General features: G+C 49.5%; 2 protein-coding genes and 1 long non-coding RNA gene across 4 annotated transcripts; all 3 read left to right on the top strand.

Moving 5' to 3' along the window:
- The first annotated feature begins 555 nt into the window (after window positions 1-555).
- Window positions 556-2,670, top strand: LOC135292667 (uncharacterized). Its single transcript, XR_010354888.1, has 3 exons — window positions 556-651; window positions 1,158-1,320; window positions 2,614-2,670. It is a non-coding gene; the product is annotated as an uncharacterized LOC135292667 (long non-coding RNA).
- A 119-nt stretch (window positions 2,671-2,789) lies between these two features.
- On the top strand, window positions 2,790-5,779 carry LOC135292728 (neurofilament heavy polypeptide-like). Its single transcript, XM_064406826.1, has 2 exons — window positions 2,790-2,840; window positions 4,708-5,779. The coding sequence occupies exon 2, from the start codon at window positions 4,922-4,924 to the stop codon at window positions 5,639-5,641; it is 720 nt and encodes a 239-aa protein (XP_064262896.1). The 5' UTR covers window positions 2,790-2,840; window positions 4,708-4,921; the 3' UTR covers window positions 5,642-5,779.
- Window positions 5,780-17,729: 11,950 nt separating this feature from the next.
- On the top strand, window positions 17,730-21,905 carry LOC135292725 (uncharacterized). 2 transcript variants are annotated; one of them, XM_064406823.1, is made up of 6 exons: window positions 17,730-18,570; window positions 19,075-19,152; window positions 19,264-19,356; window positions 20,004-20,129; window positions 20,490-20,640; window positions 20,781-21,905. In XM_064406823.1, exons 1-6 carry the CDS (start codon window positions 18,480-18,482, stop codon window positions 21,142-21,144), a joined length of 903 nt encoding a protein of 300 aa, XP_064262893.1. In that variant the 5' UTR covers window positions 17,730-18,479; the 3' UTR covers window positions 21,145-21,905. The 2 variants fall into 2 exon arrangements, with proteins under 2 accessions (XP_064262893.1, XP_064262895.1); XM_064406825.1 differs by lacking the exons at window positions 19,075-19,152; window positions 19,264-19,356.
- Window positions 21,906-22,473: the final 568 nt, after the last annotated feature.

Raw genomic sequence — 22,473 nt, 5'->3', positions numbered from 1 at the left:
GTCAACGAAAGGAAAGCTGGCATTTGAAGAGTGGTTGCAAAGATTGAAACTTACATTAAAACATAAGGAAATGACAATGCCAAATTCCCTGAATGGCACCAAACATCTGAACCTGGGCCATGTGGCACTGCATGTAAATCAGTGAAGAGGAAGGACAGGCAAGGCAGGCTGTGCCAGGGAGCCTGAGGTTTGACAGAACAGTTGCTTTCAACTCTCAGACTGCTTACCTTAAAGAGGAGGGCTTCTCCCCACCAGAGGAACCAGTTGTTTAACTGTCAGCCTGGTCTGAACTAGAGATTTCTTGCAAAGCTTTTACCTTTGGGGCAATCCTTTGTAGTTTGAAAGGTTCTCTTACCTTGATCCTTTTAAATTTGGAGGTGAACATGTAATTATCTTTTTCTTTTTTCTCTAAAAGCCCAGCATTTCAGCTGGAGAGTGGTAGTTGTCCCTAAAGAAATAACTAGAGCAGGGTTGAGCTGTTGAAGGATTTTTAGGTTTCCCTGTTGTGGTTTACTTTGGGTTTTTTTAAAAATGTTTCTTTGCCTGCTTCCTGGGACAGAGAAAACAGTTATGGAGCTCTGGACGGCTGGCAGAAACCTCGCCAAGCCCAAGGCTGATGGAGTCTGGCAGGATCCCAGCACTACAGCCCATGTATGTATGTCTGGATGCATGGGGAATGCCACCTGAGTCCCCTGGGAGTGTTGGAAAATGTCAGCCAAGCCCCCAGCAGTGTCAGGGAAACATTCCTGATAAATACCTGGTGGAGCTGCAGAGTTTCTGCTGTTGGGCCCTGGGGGGGCTGTGCTGGCTGTCACTGCCTGGGTCTGCCCCTGGATGTCTCAAATCTGCCCTTTTTGCTTGCCTTCTCTGTCTTTTCCTCTCCCACTGTGCTTTCTGCATGCCCACAGGGTGTTCATCCCTGTCCTCTGCAGTTCCTCAGTGCAAGCAGTTGCAGCTGCTGCAGCAGCTCAGTGTCATCCCTGGGCTGCCTTTAGAGCAGACCTGCTCCAGCCTGGATTGGGAAGGGCTGGATCAAAGCATTTCTCAGTTCAAGGTGCCAGCAGCCAGCCAGGGGCTGCATCCTGAGCAGGAGCTGCTGGTGCAGGTGTCCCTCCCTCCCACTGCAGGTCCCTGTTCACAGTTATCTTCTTTTCCAGAGATGAGCTTCACCCACCTCAATTCACTCCCCATCCACCAAAGGAGATGAGAACATGTTTGCATTGCCCAGCGTCTCGATGGAGGCACTTCAAGGCTGGAAAGCAGGAGGCAGCCACAGCCCTGACTGAAGAGCAGGATTTGACCCAGTCTTCAGGAGCAGAGGTAGATTTTCTTGTACACCTACTGCTTGTGCTGCCTCCCCAGCCTGCCACCAGCAAGTCATGCTCCTGCTGAGCTCCCTTTTTGCTGCCCTGCTGTCCTGTGCCCTGACAGTGGCTGGGCAGCAGGGCCAGTGGCTGGACATGGGGCAGTGGGAGGGAGAAATAGGAGAGTTTTCCTTGGAGAAGCTCACTCAGATCCTACAGGCCTGTGCTGAGTGTGGCATTTTTTGCCTTGTTGCCTTCCCAATGCAAGATGAGGCTTTCATCTGCATCATGATGGGAAGAGCTGCAGCTTCCTTGGCAGAGCAAGCTGGGATGAGTCCTGATCTCCATGTGCCCTCTTCCCAGCCCAGCCAGACTCCCTGTTTGCAGCTCTCTGCTGTCACCCGAGAGCTGCTCTTGCACTGCTGGCCCTGAAGCTGTCTTACAAACTGAGACTTGGCAAAGTGGCTGTCTCTTCCTGCAGGCATAGGGCATGGCTTGTTTTTCAGGTGCCACCACAAGCTCCTGCAAGCCCTCACCTCCCAGCAGGCCTGGAGGGATTCAGGTGCTGCGTGGGCGCACCGCACACTGCCCTGGGAGCGGAGAAGGGAAGAGGGAATCTGTCTCCCTTGCACACTGTCAGTGTGGCAAGCAGGGCTGGAGCTGCCAGTGCCACTGGTGGCCCTGAGCATTGGCCACAGAGGGGCCTCCCATCCCTGCAGGCCCAGCACAAATTGCTGCTGGAGCAGCTGGGTGTTGGAGAGGCCGTGCAGGACACGTTGTGGGGCTGCCCAAGGACGCTGTGCAGCCCCTATGGAGGGCACTGCTCCCCCTGCAACTCCTCAGGTGGTCCAGAGGAAGGTTTTGCAGGAGCTTTTGCTGTAGCACCTTGAGGGAGCAGCATTTAAATCAGAGAGAGAGGGGAAGAGCCTCAGGAGTCAGATGAGCTGGGCTGGGAGTCCTTTGCTCAGCTCCAAGAGCTCTCACTCTGAGTCTCCTCCTTTTCTAAAAGCAGTAAGTTTTGAAACTTTTTCAAGGCAAGTTGTGCATCAGAGAGAATTTCTAGTGCCAGGAGACATCCCAGTTCACTTTCATGTAATGTACTAATGAATGCATTGACCCGTGAGGATGGGAGGAGATTTTCCCCATGGTCCCTGCACTGGTCAGTGGCATGGATGCAGGATGAGATCAGGGTGATTCTGGCAGTGTTTGGGGAATAGGCCCCTCTGGCTGCAGCTGCACTTTGCTCCAAGCTGCTCTTCTGCATCCATTTCCATGCTCAACACCTCCATCTCTCCTGTCTTCCATGCAGGCTTCCAGTATCCTGCCAGTGTCAGGTGTGCTGCAGCCAGGAGAGAGCCAGCAGGTCTCCTTGCCCTCCTCTGGCCACCTCAACAGCATCTCCAGTGCCACGGCGCTGTGCCACGTGGAGGGAGGCCCCAGCTCCGAGGTGCTGGTGCCCGGGGACGCCTCACGTGTCAGCTGCTCCCCGAGCCCCCAGGAGATCAACTGTGGCTCTGGGGCACCTCTCAGGGAGAGGTGAGTAAGCCTTCCATGGGTTCCTGCTCTCCATGGCTTACTGTCCCTGCAGGGCTTCCCTGCTCCAAGGACTCTGAGCTCAGAGGTGCTGCATAGCAAAGGCCAGAAGCAGCACAGGGATGGCCACTCTTGGCTCCCTGGCTCCCAAGAGAGGAAGCACCTTCTGTTGGGACAGAGCATCTTCTTCTCTAGTTTAGTGGTGAGCCCTCCTGGCTCAGATGCTGCCTGCAGGGAGCTGGGCTCTGGCCCTGCGTTGGCACTGCCTCTAGAGGTGTCTTTAGCTCCATGGTGTTGAGTTGCATCTTCTTCAGCATCTCCCTTCTTCACCAAAACAGTGGCATTGTGGTGTGGGCAGGCATGGGGCACAGACCAAACCTTGGTTTGGGTGCTGGTGCTGCCACAGATGAAGTCCTTGCAGTGCTGATCTGCCAGGGTTCTCCTGATGGTGGGGCAGCAGCCATAAAAGCTCCTGTCCTTGGGGCTCCCCTTCAGCTGCAGCAGTGGGCAAGCACAGGAGAAGCTCTGCTCCAGCAGGGCAGCCCAGCTCAGGACACAGAGGCAAAGTGTGAGCTGGGAGTGGAGGCTGCTTAAAGCAAGCCTGTGCATCAGGACTTCCTTCAGGCCAGGCTGAAGTTGGTTTCATGGGGAGGAGAGGGACGAGGCTGCTTCAGATGGTTTCCATGGCAGACAGCAGCAGCTGGCTTGGTCACAGCTGGCTTCCAGCAGGAAATCTGGCTGACAAGAGCCTGTCTTACTGGAGAGCAATTCCTGCAGCCTTTGCTTTCTGACTGATGGGATTATTCTCATTTAGGATCAGGCTGTGAGTTGTTAAACCGAGGCTCACAGACAGAGACTCTCTAACTCATTGAAGTTAGAAAGTGGTATGTTTATTAACCCCGGTGGGCGGCACCAGAGTCGTCCCTACAAGGCGTGACTATGCTGTACAAGGTTCTTTGCCCTCTCTTTATTTCCCAGGATCTTACACACAATACATGTGCACAACCCCAGCACCTTCCCTCCCCGCTCTGTATTAAAATGAGGTCATTAGTCCTTCACACCTGTGCAATTCTTCTCTGGAATTGGGTCGGTGGTCTCCAGTTGGGTCAGTGGTCTCAAGAGATGAAGTCAGGAATGTCTTCATCAGGTCTCTGTGACCCTCTGGCACCATCCAAGGTCCCCTGCTTAGTGATTGATTGACATAAAGCCCAGGTGCTAACCATTGTTCTACTGGTTTCAAGATGTTCTTCTAACAGTTCACTTACTCCACTTCCTTCTATCAAGAAGCTCATCATGCTAAACAATATAACAATCAGCTCTGGCTGAAGCATCTAATCATCATTAACCTATGGTCTGCCTGTCTAACTGACATCCTGATCAATGTGAATTGCTTCTAAGCCTCAGCTGAAATCCGAACTCATTGAAATCCTGCTTTAGCTGTGCCCAGGGAGAAGGGGGCTGAATGAGCTGAGTAAGAATTGCAGGAGAGATCAGCAGACGTTGGCAGTCTGTGCTCTGCTTGAAACTGGGAAGTCAAGAGACAAAGGGCGTTTTCAGGCACAGCGCAGAGAGCTGGTGGATCAGCCTTTGGCAGTGGGCTGGAGGTGTCTGGCTGTGCCTGGAGAGGCAGCTTGCACAGTCAAGCCCTTCTGATGGCAAGGCTCAGGCTTGGCTGGTCCTGGAGGTGCCCTTCCACCACTGCCCTCCCTTGGGATGTACCCAACCTCTGTGGGTTGAGGAGAATTCACGGAAATGGTCTGGCGCTGCTGCGTGGCCTCAGGGTCAAGGAATGAAGTGCAGGGCCAGCCAGGACGAGTGAGCCCAAGGTTCTGGTGCTGACTCTCAGCCATGTTTTCTGTTTTGTCTGCAGAAGGGAGCTGAAGCGGCCGGCTCCAAAGCTTGAGGAGGAGACAAAAGCCTTGGCGGAGGAAGAGAGGCAGAAGGAGAAAGAGAAGCAGAAGAAAGAAAAGAAGGGTGTCTCTGTGGGGAAGGAACCTCCAAAAGCAGAGAAGGGGAAAACCAAACCCCCAGAGAAGAAGGAAAGCAAGGCCCCAGAGAAGAAGGACACCAAAATCCCAGATCGGATGGAAACCAAAGTCCCAGACAAGATAGAAACCAAACTCCCAGAAAAGAAAAACAAACATCCAGAAAAGAAGGAAACTAAATTCCCAGAGAGGAAGGAAAGCAAGGCCCCAGAGAAGAAGGACACCAAAGCATTATTAGAGAAGAAGGAAACTAAATTCCCAGAGAAGAAGGAAACCAAAGCTCCAGAGAAGATTGAAAACAAACTCCCAGAAAAGAAATACAAACCTCCAGAAAAGAGGGAATCCAAATTCCCAGAGAAGAAGGAAACCAAAGCTCCAGAGAAGATTGAAAACAAACTCCCAGAAAAGAAATACAAACCTCCAGATAAGAGGGAATCCAAATTCCCAGAGAAGAAGGAAACCAAAGCTCCAGTGAAGATTGAAAACAAACTCCCAGAAAAGAAATACAAACCTCCAGATAAGAGGGAATCCAAATTCCTGGAGAAGAAGGAAAGCAAAGCACCAGAGAGGAAGGAATTGAAAATCCTAAAGAAGGAAACCAAATCTCCAGAGAAGAGAAGCAAAGCTCCAGAAAAGAAGGAAACCAAATGCCCAGAGAGGAAGGAAATCAAAATCCCAGAGAAGGAAACCAAGGCACCAAAACAGAAGGAACCCAAAGCCCCAAAGAAGGGGGAAGCCAAAGTGCCAGAGAAGAGAGAGACCAAAGCCCCAAAGAAGAAGGAACCCAAAGCCCCAAAGAAGGGGGAAGCCAAAGCCTGAAAGAAGGGAGGAACCAAAATCCCAAAGAACCCAGCTGAGCTGGAGAAGAACTCTTTATTTTATTCACACAACTTATTTTATACAGTTTGACAAACCTAATGTGCCACTTTAGTTAGTTAATAGATTTCTTATTATTAGTTATGCCAATTATTCTGTTGGATAATAAAATATATTTTACTTGTGCATCAAATCTCTCTGTTGTATTGTTTGTATTGTTACCTATTCTCTTCATTGATTCTCATGGGACAAATCCCTTGTTCTTGCAGGTGCATTTGTTTTTCACCCTCAGATCAGATTGTTCACCAAGTCTCATTCTCAAAATAACTTCACATGGGAACTTGTGACTGCTTAGCTGCCCTTAGAAGAGATGACAGGCCAGCTGTTAATATAGCAGAACAAGGCCTGGTTTCATAAGGCCTTTCTTTTATCATTATTCTACCTGTCTATGACATCTCCCCTTTTTCTTCATTTAAAAAAGGCTCCTATGTTCTGATGTTGAGACAGCTCACTCTTGGGAGGGTATGATCTCATGAAGGTTATCACTGGTTATCTGTTAGATGTGGGATAAGATACATAAAAGACCAATTACAATCAACAAAACTTACCCAGTTCTGTCAAGTCATTGACACAGGGTTTTGCAGCATGAGCAAACAAAAGAATAATGTCCAATGTCTCTTAGGGAACTGGAAAGAAATGACCATTGTTTCCAATTAGCTGAGAAGTAGGAGAAGGTCCATTAGCTGGAAATGTTGATCTTGGACATCTCTGAATGTCCTCCTGGAGCTGGAACAGGGAAGAACTGAAGAAGGTTGGGAGGAGCACTGTCCCATGATGATGCCATGAGGCTTTTGTTGGCCAATTGCCTCTGTCAGTTTCCAGGCACAGCTGTGTCTTGGCAGTCCTACTCCTGTTCCTGTTCTGGCCACAAAGGCTGCAAGGGGATGAGGTTATTTCTCTTTCCACTGGGCCTCATTTCTTCAGAGCTGATCAGTATCTGATGGAATGAACAGGTGACTGCTTTGAGCTGTTGGTGATAAAACACAGGCATCTCTTCTCCTGAAGTTAATGAATCAATTAGGCTTCCCTGTGGGACACTCCATTGGGATTTACATGGGATGATCTTTTTTCCAAGTTTCTAATGTAAATATTGCATGATTCAAAATGATTAGTCGTCCAAATTTCTCATGTACATATTGCATTATTTGAATGTTCTTAAGGCATTCATTCCTCTTTTTTTTTTTTTAATAAGAATGAGATGCATGTCTTTTGTTATGAGTATAAAGAAACATCATAGCAAAATAATACATGTAGTGGACAAGAAACTTAGAGCAATTAGGAATAATTTGGATACAACGATCAGGAATATTCCTAATAGCAGACAAAACTAACAACATAGGTGGAATGAAATAAATAGCAATCTCTGAAGTAATGTACCATCACCCCAGAGTCTGCAAACAGCTGACAAACCTCGATTCAGTGGGGACTTGGATAATTATTTCCAGATAATAATTCCCAAGCTCCCTTTAAAAATAGTTCTACTCTCATGTACAGACGCTCAAATTGCAAAGTCAAAGCAACTCAAATCTAGTTTTGATGCAGAAAACATCTGGGTCTGTTGGCTAATTCCTGTCCAGGTAGAGTTAAGGCCTGGCCACCACCCAAGCTCTAAGTGGGAGAAAATTCCATAAATGTAATTGAAAACAAGGCTCCTAAGAATAGCACTTAGGAGTAAAGGTCTAGGGGTGAAAGACTGATGAACCATCCAATAGCTGTCTCCTCCAGAATTTCCTCAGCATGGAGATGCTTTAAACACAGCAAACTGTTGGAGTGGTTCTGTAATAACAATTGGGACTGCATCTGATTGCTTAGAGTAGATGTCACAATACCATCAGTTTAGAGAAGACTTCTGACAAAGCTGAGATATCATTTCCTGGAACTCTGAAAAATACTTAAAAATCATGAGGCAGCACTGGGTCAAACCATGGAGCCCCAGTGCAGAGCCCAGCCAGAGGGGTAGTCTGGTCTAAGAGATACATGAGCAGCTAGAGAACAAAAGAAGGATCCTGAAATGACACCTGTCTTGTAGATAATTACACCAAAAGATGGTAAAACATGTGAAAAGCTGGCTATAAAAATAGGAATACAAACATGAATATATTTATGACACAAAAAATGCAACAAAGGAAACACTGAACAGCTCACTCATAAAATTTATGATATCTCAGATTAAATAACACTCAAACCTGATATAAATTCCTTTCGACATCAATAGAACTTAACAAGATGAACTCAATAAAACCCAGCCCTAAAAGGATTTCAAATTAATAAACATAATTTCATTATCACCTTAGTAGAACAAAAAGCACTCTCAAGAGAACTCAAAGTTAATCACTATTAATACCGAACATAACTGGATCCATAAAAAGCTGGAATAGATCATTGTTCAAACTAAGTAAAACTGAAACTTAACATTTATAAAATCTACCAACATTTACTTAATAAAACTTAACCTTATTCAAGAAGGTAACTGAGCGTTACAATATTTGGCCTTAATTTAACAGAATTCAAATGAACATTCTTAAAAGTTATAGATATGACATGATGTAACTCAGTCTAAGGTTATTAACACAAAAAGACAACTTAAAGGTGAACAAGCTGTAAGTGAAATAACAGCATGATGGTGTACTGGAGGCATTAAAGTTGTAACAAGCATATTAGAATTAGAAGTAAATCAGTTATGAGTAAAACCCATGGTAACTGCAAATTCCGTGGAAAGAGAAATTCAGTAAGACTTTTCAAAGTGCAGGGTTACTGGGAAATAAATATAATAATGTGCAATTTAGCATATTGCTGAACAACCCAACAGCTTTTAGTGACAGTATCTGGCATCATTTTATATGGCAAATGTGTTAGCATTCTTGTTAAAGAGATCAGACCATGTTAAAATTTGATAGGTAATAAGGCGCTGCATTTACCGCTTTTCAATCTCTCCAGTAACTGTAAAACTATATAAAACAATCAGAATTTAGTCAGAAACTAAAATAAACTTTTAAAAACCCTAGAGCACCACGTTTTCAAGGCACACAAACACAGCTCTGGGCCGGAGCGGGGCCTGTGCCGCCCACACGGGAGAGGGAAGGCGCTGCCCACAGGGAAACTATGAGGAGAACAGAGGACATCTAAACTGCAATAACACAACTGTACACCAATAAAGCTTCTCTCAATATTCACACAGTATTCATCCCTTAATTGCCAGAGCCAATCATCCCATTTTCCAGCTCCCAGCAGGGCCCTGCGGCCGTGAATCCAGCCCGCCGGGGCTGGCCCGGCTCGGCTGCCACAGCCCTCCCGGGGCTGCTGCACCTCTGCTCCCCAAACACTGCGGGGAAAGAGCAGGGGAAAAGCAGCAACACACAACAAACCCTACAACCCGCACACAAAAGATAAACACAGAAGAGGCACAAGCTGCATTTTATTGCACCTTCTGCCAACAAGGTCACTGACTGAGAGTTGCATTTCCAAGGCCAAGATCTGTCTTTTGAGAAACTTCAAACTCAGAAATACCATTTTTACTAGATGTGTACGAGGCCAGGCCTCATTGGAGGCACAGCTTTTCTCGCAACTCTGCCTCAGCTTGAACTGAAAAAGAATTAAGCAGTGTGGTCACGAGTTTGGCATCTCAGCCAGAAAGGCCAGGTATTAGAGGGAAGAAGTCAGCCTACAAAATCTGATTATTTTTTCTCTTACATTGGTCTGTCAATAATGATAATCAGAATATATTACTACATGTTAACATGAAGGTGTTTGTATTTACAGAAGCAGTAAGGAATCTGTAAAGGCTTTTGAATTTCCTTCAAGGGCAAGGAAATTTGAACCAATAACCCTTTCTTAATAGAGAGGCCCAGTTTAACTTTTCACTGAAGATGTTAAACCCAAGGGCAGTTCATGTAATGCTGTCTTTGCATGTTGCTGTAGAGAGGGGCAAGACACCTATTTCTTCATGCACAACAGCCCATCTTTATTCTTCACAGCTCATATTTCTATGGTTTTCTGAAGGCATTGTGTTTCATTTTAATTGGTTAGTAACTTACTGCAACTCAGTTTATTGGTTAGTAGTTGCTCATCTAGGTGTCAGTCAAAACCTTTCCTCTCTAACGATGTTTCCATTCTTGTCTCCTGCATAGAAGATGTGGGTAGAAGTCTTTCCTCTCACAGGTGCAAATTCCTTTCTCACAGGAACTTGTCAGGCTAGCTGTTAGCTGTACTTAGCCCAAGCAGCAGGCCTGAGCCATCATTTTACAAGGGTAACAAGGCTCTTCTTTTATAGGGCTTTACCTGTATGCAACATTGACATACGATTATTTCAATCTTAAAGAATCATCTTAAATTTCTTTCACGTGAATTTTGACCTTTGTAATATTTGTATATGGTAGATTTGGAGTTCAAATCTGTTTTGACTCATGCCTTCATAGAATCCCAGACTCATGGAATCATTCAGGCTGGGAAAGCTGTGTGAGACCATGGAGTCCCAGCTGTGCCCGATGCCCACCTTGTCCCTGAGGCAACTCCGGCGTTTCGGGGTCTCCCCGGCCCCGTCTGCCGTGGGTGCCCAAGACAGAGAAGTCCAATTCAGCACAACCTGTCCGGGCCCCTCAGGCAGGCCCCAGAGCTGCAGGCAGTCTTAGCAAGCTCAACTCTTTAGTGAGATCAGCTCTTTAGTGATTCTCAGCTCATTTGTGATTTCAGCTCTTGGCTTGCTGAGTGCCTTTGGCAGACGCAGGGAGAGAGAGGAGAAGGCTGTGTGAGGTTCCACAGAGATGTCTTTATTGATGTCTTCTGAGAAGGTCTCAGGGACAGCTCTTCTGCAGAACTGGGCAGAAGTAGGGCTTTAGATAGGGTACAGGAGTTTTAGAAACAGTCCAATAGTAAGGGTTGAGGCGAAAGTGACCTGTGGGCTTACAGAGAGATAAGCAAGGGTCCAAGGGTGGAAGAGGGGCTTCTTAGGTCCAGTCATCATGACCAGGCATTTCCTGTCTTAGGCTGCTGAACACCAGGGAGGCATTGCAGGCCCTGGGCCTGCTACAACTCCACTTTCTGTATTTAGAAAAAAGGCGTTCCCTCTAGTTCTTTTAAACCAATGGAAAAGGCATGAGAACATAGCTAATATAATGACAATTACAAGGAAAATCCACAACATTCCCATAACCAAAGATGCAACCCATCCTCTACATCCCCACTGACTGAAAAGGTCATTAACCCAGTCTGGGCTGTTTTCTACTTTTCAGTCCTTCACCAGTTCCTTCAGTGTCTGGATGTTTGCGTGGGTGGATTCCCAGTGTGAAGAGAGATTGATGCAGCACATCCCTTCCAAGTCTTGGCAGCTGTGTCCATGGGCAAGCAGCAGGAAGTCAATTGCTGCTCGATTTTGGAGTGGTGCATGTCTTGTGGTTTCTTCTTCCTTTCAAAGATCGCTCAGGGCAGCCAATGTAGGACTGACTTGCTTACTGAGCCACCACCCAGGGTGATTCATTTCACCAAGGGCTTTAGCTGCAGCCACCCATGGTAGGAATAGGGAGACAGCAATCCTTTTTGGTTTGTTCCAATCGTATGATTTGGGATTGTAATTTTCATCAAATTCTGTGTAGGATCTTTTGTGCCATTTTCATTCACTTTCTTTTTTTCAGTTATGTAGCAAGGTGATATTTATTTGATGTGAGGGTAGAAAGTTTTCCAAGGGTACAGGGACCTCCCTGTAGCCATGAGGGGATTCCAGCCCATCCTCAGTCACCACAGATGAGAAACGTTCCCTTGGGTAGTACTTTGGGGTGAAGAGAGGATACAGAGATCACACGAGCAGTGTAATTACACCAATCAGGAGGGTTATAGGCTTTATTAATTGGTGATGTGTCTTTCCCGTATCTGGTTTTGGTCTGGTCAATTTCTGGCCAATTATTTTTTGGATGTCTAAAGTAAATTTGACACAGTATGTTGCCTTGGAGGACCCCAACAGGTCCAATTCTTGGGGTTCCTCGAGAGCACTGGGCAGCATTTTTGTCCACTGGTCCCAGGTGCCCACCAGGTTGGGTCTCTTACCTGTGGTGAGGAGGAGCTCTGAGTTATAGACGGGCCAGGCATCGGCTGTGAAGGGAATTCCTACCAGACATGTGGGAAGTGGGTTATCCATGCTTCCCATGGATAAGCACATGTTATCCTGTTTTAATGTCCTTGCTGAGGTTACCCAGACATTGTGGCCAGGCTGTGGGCTAAACCAGGTGATGGCACACGGTACGTGAGGAACATCCAGGCAGCAGTGAGGACAGCACCAATGGAGACATTTTTCATCTCTGGACAGGAATGGGGCTTCTGATAGGGAATATAAGCAAAATTTGTTATCTTGATGGTGGGAGGGGAGGGTTAGGGTTTTCTCCCTTGTTCCTTTCCTCCGTTCCTTCCCCTCCCCTTTTTTCTTTTTCTTTTCTTTTTTTTTTTTTTTTTTTTGCGTTTTCCATAAGCTAAGGATGGGGGAGTGTGTATAAGGTTAGGGGTTTTTGGTAAGAGTTGAGAAAGGGGAATAATAGGGTTTTTTAGGGTAAAAAGGAGTAATAACATATAACTCAGAGAACAATTTTGTGTTCAGGCTGTGTCTGGCAGTAAACATGTTACAGCAGAATGTTGTTCAGCTTTCTGTTTTGTCTGCTGTCCCATGATGGGATGGTCTTTTCTTCTGTATGTGGACATTTGGCAACGTCTTCGTCTCCAGGCAGAACTGGTCTGGTTTTGAGGAGGTCTTGTGTTTGACTCAGGGGAATTCTTGTCAGTGTTTTTGGTAGTGGCTTTTGCAGTGCCTAGATAGGGTTTTATGTTTTTTCCTGGGTACCATCCAGGAGCAGATGGGAGTAGAACACAGGCATCCCCTCTTCCCCAGGTAATCAACTGGAAAGGCCCAGAAATTTGATGTGTTTCTGGGTCCTTCCCCAGCACAGGTGGTTTCTCAGTGAGCTTTGCTTGGGTGGTATTTGCAAAGTGGTGAAGTATTGGGGGGTCAGACTCTGTTGTACAATTTAGGAAGCTGATGACGTAGAGAGCCTTGCAAAGTCTTTCACCTGGAGATTTGATTTTTGTTTCTCTTTGCTGCTGATTGAGGACTCTTTTGAGGGTTTGATGTGTCCTTTCTACGATGGATTGTCCTGTGGGATTTGCAGGTATGCCCTTCTTGTGTTCTGTTCCCCACTCACTGAAGAACTCTTTTAACTTACAAGAGGTATAGGCAGGTCCATTATCAGTCTTGATCTCCTTTGGTGCTCCCAGGGTAGCGGAGGCAAGGAGGAAATGTTTAAGGGTGTGCTGTGTGGTCTCTCCTGGATGAGCTGGTGCAAATACTGCTCCTGAAAACGTATCGACCGATATGTGCACGTATTTTGACCTCCCAAAAGGTGGGAAGTGGGTCACATCTGTCTGGCACAGCTGGCAGCTGTTCAGGCCTCAGGGATTGACTCCAGTGCCCATAGTTGGTATCTGGTAGTTTTGGCAGTTCAGACATGTGGCAACAATAGCTTTTGCTTGATCTTTTGAAAGCTTGAACATTCTGATAAGGGCAGGCACATTTTGATGAAAAATGTGTGTGACAACTTTGCGTGGGCAAAGATCTCAGGGACATTAGCAGTCTCTATTGCCACGGCCAATGCATGTAATTCCCTGTTTCCTTCTGTGATGATACCTGGGAGGTCGGTGTGTGACCTCACGTGCATGATATGGTAAGGTTGCTTTCTGTGGGAGATTAAGCATGTTAATGCACAAATCAGTTGGTGTAACTTTGGATTGGAAACTCTTTGAGAAGAGCATGTTCTGCTGTCATAGCTACACCACTCAGCCAAGAGCACCCTGTTACCTTTGGGGACACCCCTTAAATACCTTTTCCCTTACATCAGCCTGTTGCATATTCATACACCCTCATGCACAGCAAACTTTCCCCAAAACTAGTTTACATGTTCCAAGAACTGTTTGGCATGGCTCCTCCTTGGATCCGCCTTTTTAGAGCATGCAGATTCCTTGGCTGTGGTTTCAGTCCTACTTACCACCTCCAGTTTTTGGGCCTTGCTCCACTCTGCCTTCAGACGCTGAGTGCTGACAGTTGGCAGATCTGTACAGGTGTCCTCATCCTGTGTTCATTGGATGTTATCCCATCCAAGCAGCCATTTTAACACAAGCAGCCATTTCACTAAGCTTAATGAACAACAGAAATAAAAACTATGTCTTTAGAACAAATTTACTTTAGCACCACACATATAAAATCCATTTTAATATTTGAGAAAAGCCAATATTCTAATACGTATCTATAACAGGGTGAAGGAGCCCTGGCCCAGGCTCTGGCCCTGGGGGACACACAGACACTGCTGGGGGGTCCCTGTCCCCCTGTCCCACCCCCACAGCCCCAGCGCCCCGTCCCCGTGCCAGGCTCTGGGGTCGATCCCGTGGAACATCCTCTGGGGGAGGCTGCGGCGCCGGGGGCGGGGGGACCTGGGGGGACAGGGGACCCCACTGTGCACGAGCAGGGTTGGACTGCTCTGGGGGAGCTGTGAGGGGGGCTGGGGCAGAGTGACCTCCCCAGTGACCTCACACTGCCCCTGTGATGTCACACAGCCCCTTTGTGATGTCACATAACCCCTGTGATGTCACACAGCCCCTGTGATGTCACACAGCCCCAGTGATGTCACACAGCCCCCTGTGATGTCACACAGCCCCTTTGTGATGTCACATAGGCACTGTGATGTCACACAGACACTCTGATGTCACAGAGACATTGTGACCTCACACAGCCCCTGTGATGTCACACAGCTCCTGTGATGTCACACAGATACTGTGATGTCACACAGCCACCTGTGATGTCACACAGCCCCAGTGATGTCACACAATCACCTGTGATGTCACACAGCCCCAGTGATGTCACACAGCCCCCTGTGATGTCACACAGACACTGTGATGTCACACAGACACTGTAATGTCACAGACTACCTGTGGTTTCATACAGCCTCCTGTGATGTCACACAGCCTTCATATGTTATCATTCAGCTGCTATGTGATGTCACAGAGCAGCTTTGTGATATCACAGTCACCCTGTAATGTCACAGCCTTCTCTGCGACATCACGCAGCTGCTCTGTGATGTCACACTCTTTGTCACAACCCTCATTCTGATGTCACACAGCTGCCATCTGTGATGTCACAGCTAGCTCTGTGATGTCTCAACCCCCTCGGTGATGTCACACAGCCCACTCTGTGCTGTCACACAGCCCCTTGCTGACATCACAGCTGCTCTGTGCCTCCATGACACAGCCACAGAGGTGCCGCTGTGACACAGCCCCCTCTGGGACATCCCCCAGCCCCTGCCAGTGCTGAGCCCCTGTCAGCTCTGTCTGTGCCCTGCTGGTGTCCCTGAGCTGCCCTGGCAGTGCCCCAGCCCTGCTGGGCTGTGCCCAGGAGCTGCTCCTGGCCAGAGCTGTCTCTCTGCAGCGCTGTCCTTGCCAGGAGCTGCCTCTGGGCCAGGAGCCCGGCCCAGCTCAGCAGCACAGACACAGCACCAGGACTTTAATCACCCTCTGGGGCTTTGCTGCTCTTTGCATCACACCCAGTCCTTCTGAGTGTGCTCAAAGAACTTCTCAAGAGCTCAAAGTGAGATTGAACTACTGAAGGTTCTTGTACTTTAAATAGATCCTGTGAGGGACAGGACTGAGAGAGTGTCCCCAGGTTCCAGGGAGAGCAGAACACTGGAGGCAGTCATGACAGCTGGGGACAAGCAAGGCAAAGGTGTCTCTGGTGCTGAGCAAACCTGGATGTGTTTCAGGAATGCAAAGGCCCAAGGCCTGAGCCCCAGCCCCTGGCCAGGCAGATCCTGTCCCTCCCTCCTCGCTCAGGGCTCTTCCCGGGATGGGCTCTGGGATGTGGGGATGTGCAATGCCAAGGGCAGGACCATGGGGCGGCCCCTGCCAAGCTGCTGAGCAGGACAAGGAGGCCATGAGGCCCCAGGCCTGCCAGGGTCACTTGTCCCCTCCTGGCTCAGGCCCAGGGCCAGCAGCCATGGCCAAAGTGCTGCCCAAGGTGGCTCTGTCAGGGCCTGGCAGCTGCTGCCCATCCCTGTGCCCTGTGCAGCCCAGGCTGTCCTACGGTGTCCCTGCCCTGGCCTCTGTCCCTGCAGGCTGTCCTCATCCCCCGCTGCCCCACCTGGCTGGCCCCTTCTTTGCTGACAGCTCTGCCTCCTGCCTGCCTCTGCCTGCCACACAAAGCCTTGGGCTGCTCCAGGCTCCTTCTGGGGGATGTGTTGCACCACAGCCCTGCGCTGGCAGGGAAATTCCTTTCTCATGGCATTCAGTCTGGGCCTCCCCAGCTGCCCTTGGTGCCATTATTGCCTTCTCATGCTTATATTCTCTATGAAGAAAAGCTCCAGCCTCTCTGAAACCACCCTTCACTCCCTCCCAGGCTATTCCTGTTCTGTCCTCAGTCTCCACACCACTGAGCCCAGAGCCATCAGCCTCTCCCTGCTGGTTATGTGAAGAGGCCTCCAAACCCCATCTTGGGAGATTTTTCAGTCTTCTCCAAGGTCTGTGAAAATGGAAAAATAGTAGTCAAAGTTATTTTCTCCCAAATCTTGCAGTGACAGGACAAGGGCCAACATCTTTCAACTGAATGAGGGTGGATTTACATTTGTTAAAAGAAGAAAATATTTTACAATTATGAGAGTGGCCCAAAACTGCAACTGTTTTTCCAGAGAATTGTCCAAGAGCAGGAGCTTTGTGCAGCCTGACATAGCGAAACCCTTTCCCCTCCCCAAGCACAGAATTCCTGTTGTGTGGGTTCTCTGATGTGCTGGGTGCCCTCACAAAGCTTCTGGCCAGAATGTCTGCTGAGGGCAGCCAGGCTGCTGCAGGGGCAGTGACCTCACAGCCATCACCATGGCAGCCCTGTCCCCTGGGCCTGGCTCTGCCCTTTCCTCTGCCCCTGCCTTGTCTCTGCTGGCATGAAGAGTTTTGTCATTCATATCTTGTCCCCAAGGTGCTGGGGCCAATGGCTTCCCAGGCAGGCTCCTGGAGCAGAAGTGGCTTTTCAGAGCCCAGGCAGAAAGGAGCCCTGAGGCAGCAGCTCTGCAGTGCTGGCCACCAGGCCGGGCTGCCAAGGGAGGCTTCTGGCCATGCCCTGCAAGCAGCTGCTGCTGCCAAGGTGCCTTTGGTGCCTCAGGCTCTGCCTGGCACAGCTCCCAGCACGGCACTCTGCCCTTGTGCCCGAGCCCTTCCCTGTGCTGGGGCTGGCCTGGGGCTTTTCCTGCAGCGGGACCTGCCCTGCTCCTGGCACAGGAAAGGCAGTTCCTGCTGGAGCAGGAGGCTCTGCCTGCAGTGGGCTCCAGCAAGGCCCTGTTTGCAAAGCCCCCAGTGGGAAATGAAGGAGGGGGGTCATGCTGCTTTTGGGGTGAATAATGCTGAAACCAGCCTGACTGCTCCATTCCAAAGTTACACATCCTCAGAGGGAGCTGAAGCTGTGGCAGAACTGAAAAAATCCCCAAAGAAAGGAACAACCAAGCAACACCACTGAGAGCTTCTGCAGAGCTGCTGAGCTGGCCCAGCCTGGGCACATCTGAGTGACAGGGCAGCACTTGAGACGAGAAAAGCCCCGTCCCAAATTTTAATGGCAGCATCTCCTGACATTTCCCTTCTTGGGCGTGTGGAGATTCCTCCCTGCAGTGGGGACACCACTCAAGGTCATTGCTGCAGACTGAGCCAAAGGGATTTGCCCCTGGTCATTGGTCTGGGGGAGTGACATCAATCTCTGCTTAATTACTGGTTTTGTTTTAAGCACTATTGACCATGGCGTGGCAGCTTAGTGCATATTTATTTGCCAGAAGAGCTGCTCGGCTAAAAGGCCAGCAGTGTTACCTGATATCTGCAGCAACCAAGACATTTGTGTGTGTCCCGTGGCGGTGCCTGATGGTGTCCGAGGACAAGGCAGAGGGATCTCAGGGGCTCTGGATGACTGCTTGAGGGATCTGGGGCGCATGTGGTATTTACTTCCGCTACGTGCAGTGAGCCAGACCCAGGAAGGCTCTAGAGGTGAAAAGGCGGCAGCCTGGTGTTCCCAGCAACAGTGTGGGAGTTTGACCGTGGGTTACTCTACAGGACAGCAGGCCTGATGGTGGCACATGGGCTACATCTGCCTGAAAGGGAAAAAGGCTCTTGGCTCCAGAGTTAGCAGGGCTCCTTGAGAGAGCTTTAAGTAGCATTGGAAGTGATAAAGGGAGTAAACCAGGCTGACGGGGGAGATGCGTCAGCACTGCACAGCCATGTTTGCGTGACAGTGGAGGATGGAAGCAGTGCTGCCATCAAAGGTCATGAAAGTGTAGCAGAAGTCATGGGAAAAGCAGGTTTTTGCCACAATTCTTTCAGACAAAAATACTACCAAAGAAACACTCTTGAATTTGGGCTTTTTACAGCAGCCTTCATCCAGGTCTTCTTCTAGGGAATTTCTGAGGAATAAGACATGAGTGCCTCTGCATTCCCATGCACAATGCTGCCTCCAAAATACTCCAGCCCTTCTCCATTTGGCTCCTTCCATTCCTGTGCAGAATAAGGAAATTCAGTAGAGGGGAGGTGCAGGAATTCACAGGCAACGTGGGTGTACATTGGGGCCTTCACAGCCATCACTTTGTTCTGAGGTCACAGAGCTCTGTTTGATGTCAGGTTCCAGAGCCCCACTGTGCTCTTCAGTGCTCGCTCTGGGCAACACTGCAGCAGCAGCAGCAGCAGCAGCAGCAGCAGCAGCAGCAGCAGCAGCAGAGTGTTGCTAGCAGGGGGGATCATGGTCCTGAGCCGCTACCTCCTGCTGCTCTTTCTCGTGGCCCTGCCAGCCCAGAATGCCCAGAGTGCTCCAGCAGCTGGGCAGGGAGCAGGTAGGCAGGCAGGGGCCAGCACACAGCCCTGGCTGGCAGCAGCGGGGCCGGGAGCAGAGATGGCTGAGCCAGGAAGGCAGCACGGGGCAGGCAGAGGGGCAGAGGCTCCAGGGGAGGTGTGAGGGGCTGCAGCTGCTTTAGGGTGCAGCATGGAGAGAGCTTCCTAAGGAGCAAGGATGTGGGGAGGGTCGGGTCAGGCCCGGAAGCTCAGCACCAGTTCTCCATCACTCAGCAGTGGCTGTCCGTCCCTCTGCTCTGGGTGTCCAGCCTTCTGGCCCGGCTCCAGGGCTGACCCGCACACAGATCATGTGGGCACGCCACGGCTTTTCCCTTCATGTGGGAGCTACCAGCTCAGTGTCCCAAGGGCAGCCAGACCCCCCTGCAGCTGTGAGGATGCAGACCTGCTTGAGCGTGCCCTATCAGTGCCTTCCACATCCAGGCCTTGAGGTGTGCCCATGAGGGCAGTGCACGTGATGGTAACTTCTTGTGGGTGTTTGGTTGTAGTTGTGGACACAGAGAGTGCTCTTTCAGCCCCTGAGCGAGGGACAGATACCGTGCTGACTCCGAGCTGGTACCTCAAGCGTGAGTAGTCAGTCTGTCCTGCCTTCACAAAAAGGAGCGCCCCTTTTCCCTGTTTTATTCACGAGAAAAATACCGTCATGGGTTAACGTGCTTTTGTAAATCTAACAATAGGGATGAACGATGACAAGGTTCCTGAAGAGTTCCCTGAAGGATTGCCGGATGTTCCAGAGGAGCTCCTGGCAGCCTTGCATGAAGCCCCATCTGGTTAGTATATCCCACTCTGTTAACCCTGGCAGCCGGGAAGCTGAGCTTTTGCTTCCTGTAGGCATGTGCTGTATCCTGGACAGGCAGAAGCACTCAGTCAGAGTCTTGCTGCAGGCCCACTCCATTTCACAGCTCCTGCAGGGAGCCCTAGAGATGGTCCAGCACAGCCTCTGCTCACAGCTGTGCTTCCAGATGACTGCCAGGGGCTTCTCCAGCTGCTGCTGCAGTTGCAGCATTCCTGGCCAGGGCTGCTCTGTGCAGACATTGGCATCCAGATGTTGGGCAAAGGCCAGTGCTGAATTTGGGTTTGCCACATGCTCAGCACAGCATGGAGGCAGCAATGACATCAGAGCAAGCCTTGGCTGCCCCTTGCAAAGCTCAGGCTCAAGGACGGGTTGAAGCTGGAGCCCAAGGGTGAGGGGGAACCTGAAGGTACTCCTTCTGTGGGTCATTTGGTTAAGTCTTGGCTGGTTTGGGTCTGCACTTCTTGTTGCACTGCAGAAAATCCAGCTGTCGATTCCTCCTGTCTTGGGGGGGACAGCGGCCTCGTCAGCGCCGCTTGCCGGAATGCCCAGGCCATGGTACCGTGCTTGTGCTGAGGGGCAGTGGCTTCTGGTTAATGTGTGCAATGTTTTGTTTTTCTGAAGAGACAGATTCTGAGACTGTGCCGGAGACCTTAGCTGTGGAAGAAAGTGACATTGTGCCAGGCTCACATGAAAAAAGAGAACCAATAGAGGACACCAGGACACTTGCTGAGCCTGAGGAATATTCAGGTGAGTGCTTGCTAGATGCTGTCTTGGGCAAAGAGCAGCATTTCTGCTGTATCCCTGCAGTGCTCTCCATGGGTGAATTGCAGGTGCCCAGCACGCAGCCCGGGCCTGCAGCCCGGAGGAGTAGATGGGGCAGTGCTGCTCCCTGGCACACACTGGGCTCTTGTGCATGAGAGCTTGATGGGATCCCTCTTGGTCCCTGATGCTAAGACACCAGAGCCAGAGGAAGCCATCTCTGAAGACATCAGATGTCAGTTCTGATCCACTAGCAGTGCCAGTCCTTGGGCATCTGAAGCACACTGTGGGGTTATGCCTAGTGCAGAGCACAAACGCTGACTCTTGCATTGTGTCTTCTCCTGCCAGGGTCATCCGGTGGGCAAAAAGCCGAGACTGCTGGACACTGTGACCCGAGCAAGTACTACATCCTAGTAGGGACAGTAGCAGCCTCAGCTTTGCTTCTGCTTGGGGCAGTGTCTGGCTATCTAGTCATGCATCAGCTGCTGAAGAGAGACAGGTGAGTTATTAATTGCTGCCATTGGCAAGGAAGTCTTTGCAGCATGCAGGAGCGCCCAGGCGGCTCCTAGCAGGGCTCTGAGGAAACTGTGCTCCAAATTCCTATCTGTGAGGAGTCTTCTTGGAAATCTGTTTCTACAGGAGGAGCCAGGAGGACAAAGAGGCAACAGGACAGGACTGGGACTCTTCCTGGGAAAGCTGTGGTCAGCCTAGAGGTGAAGCAGAGTCAGGAGAAGGAGCCGGAAGCTGCGAGAGAGCCCAAGGCAACGGGTTCAGGGACAGCTGCCGCCTGTTTCCTGAGCTCTTTGCAGCAGAGCTCGCCCAGTTGTACAAGAACATGAGCGCAGACCCGTCACCTCTGCCCACCTGCTCCTTCTGTGCTCTGGCTGACAATGCCTCTTCACAGGACCACTGGATTTCCCTGGAGTCACCTCAGCCCACAGCATCCTCTTGCCCCTCCTACCAATACCAGCAGGACTACTATCTCTTAGAGGATGATGATTAGTGATAGTGATAGATGATTAGTGATAGTGATAGCCATAAATAGTGATAGTGGTAGTGATTCTTTTAGTGATAGTGATAGGGACACTTGATATTAGAGGGTGGTGGTTGTTTTAATGATAGTGATAGTTAATATTAGAGGATAGTGATGGTTTTAATGATAGCGTTATTTGATATTAGGGGATAGTGATTGTATTAGCGATAGTGATAGTTAATATTGGAGGATGGTGATTGTTTTTGTGATAGTGGTACATTTAGTGATAGTGATACTTGGTATTAGCAGATAATGATTGTTTTCTTGATCTTGATAAATAAATATTTTTCCAAAAGCAGTAAATTCTTGCCTGGTGCGGCTGTTTCTGTTGGGGCAGAATGCACAGAGCTGGGAGCAGGGCTGGGGCTGTGACAGGAGCTCTGAGAAGCTTGCACTGCAGTGCAGGAGCTGCTTGTGCCACCTCAGCCTGCTTTCCCAGCAGTGGCCGTTCACAAAGCTTTCCTGCACCAGCACGGGGACACGCTGGCTAGCAGTGACATGCAGAAACTTCTCTGGGAGCTCATTTGGGATGCTGCCCTGAATCAGGAAGGTCTGGGCAGAGAGGGAAAGATGTTCTGCGAGGGATGGCTGTCCAGCAGTGAGCACATCAAGGAGACCTGAGGTGGTGACTTAGGTCGTGGCAGTCCCTCCCTGAAGAGCTTCAAGAGAGGAGCATCAAGGAGCGGAAAGCTGGAGCCGGGCTGTGTGAGAGGGGAAGGAATGTCCTATCAATCACAGGAGCCTTCTTAAAAATTAGATGGATAACAGCGACTATAATTATAATAAAAATTACAGTCTTGTCGCACGCAGTATGGGAAAAAAGCCCAGAGCTGGAATAGAACAGAGAACTTTTGTGGAGGATTTTGTGAACAGCTAGCCAGTTGACAAAGGTCACACTGATATAATACTGTTAGTTAAGCAAGAAGGAGATGAGGATAGGAGTCAGCAGTCAGTGTCCCAACCTGGCAAGGGCACTGTGCCCTTGGTGCAACATCAGGATGGGGGAGAGGATCGTTAGTTAGAAATATGAAGAAAAGATGTGGACAGCTGCAACATAGTAGCCACAAGAATGCTAAGGTAGGCGTAGTTAGCTGATAAGTAACTAACCAATAATGAGCTCGCCTTTTGCAATATGTATTGGCCTCATTAGCACCAATATAAATGTATGTGCCTATCAATAAAGTTTTGAGATTTGCTGATCACTCATATTGAGTGCCGCATTTCTTCTGCCGATTACCTCAAATGGTGACCCCGGACGTGAAACCGGTAACAGCAACCACGGTGGATTGGTGAACGAGT

This window comes from Passer domesticus, unplaced genomic scaffold (assembly GCF_036417665.1).
Source record: "Passer domesticus isolate bPasDom1 unplaced genomic scaffold, bPasDom1.hap1 HAP1_SCAFFOLD_44, whole genome shotgun sequence".
NCBI classification, from domain to species: Eukaryota; Metazoa; Chordata; class Aves; order Passeriformes; family Passeridae; genus Passer; species Passer domesticus.
The sequence above is the reverse complement of the archived record's forward strand: the minus strand, read 5'-3'. Positions and strand labels throughout refer to the sequence as shown.

What these genes read in the sequence shown, in the direction of transcription:
- LOC135292728 (XM_064406826.1), top strand. Translation starts at nt 4,922, where the DNA reads ATGGAAACCAAAGTCCCAGACAAGATAGAAACCAAACTCCCAGAAAAG.
- LOC135292725 (XM_064406823.1), top strand. Translation starts at nt 18,480, where the DNA reads ATGGTCCTGAGCCGCTACCTCCTGCTGCTCTTTCTCGTGGCCCTGCCA. An exon ending in AGCAGCTGGGCAGGGAGCAG is followed by an intron (nt 18,571 to 19,074) that starts GTAGGCAGGCAG and finishes GTTTGGTTGTAG; the next exon opens with TTGTGGACACAGAGAGTGCT. An exon ending in CTTGCATGAAGCCCCATCTG is followed by an intron (nt 19,357 to 20,003) that starts GTTAGTATATCC and finishes GTTTTTCTGAAG; the next exon opens with AGACAGATTCTGAGACTGTG.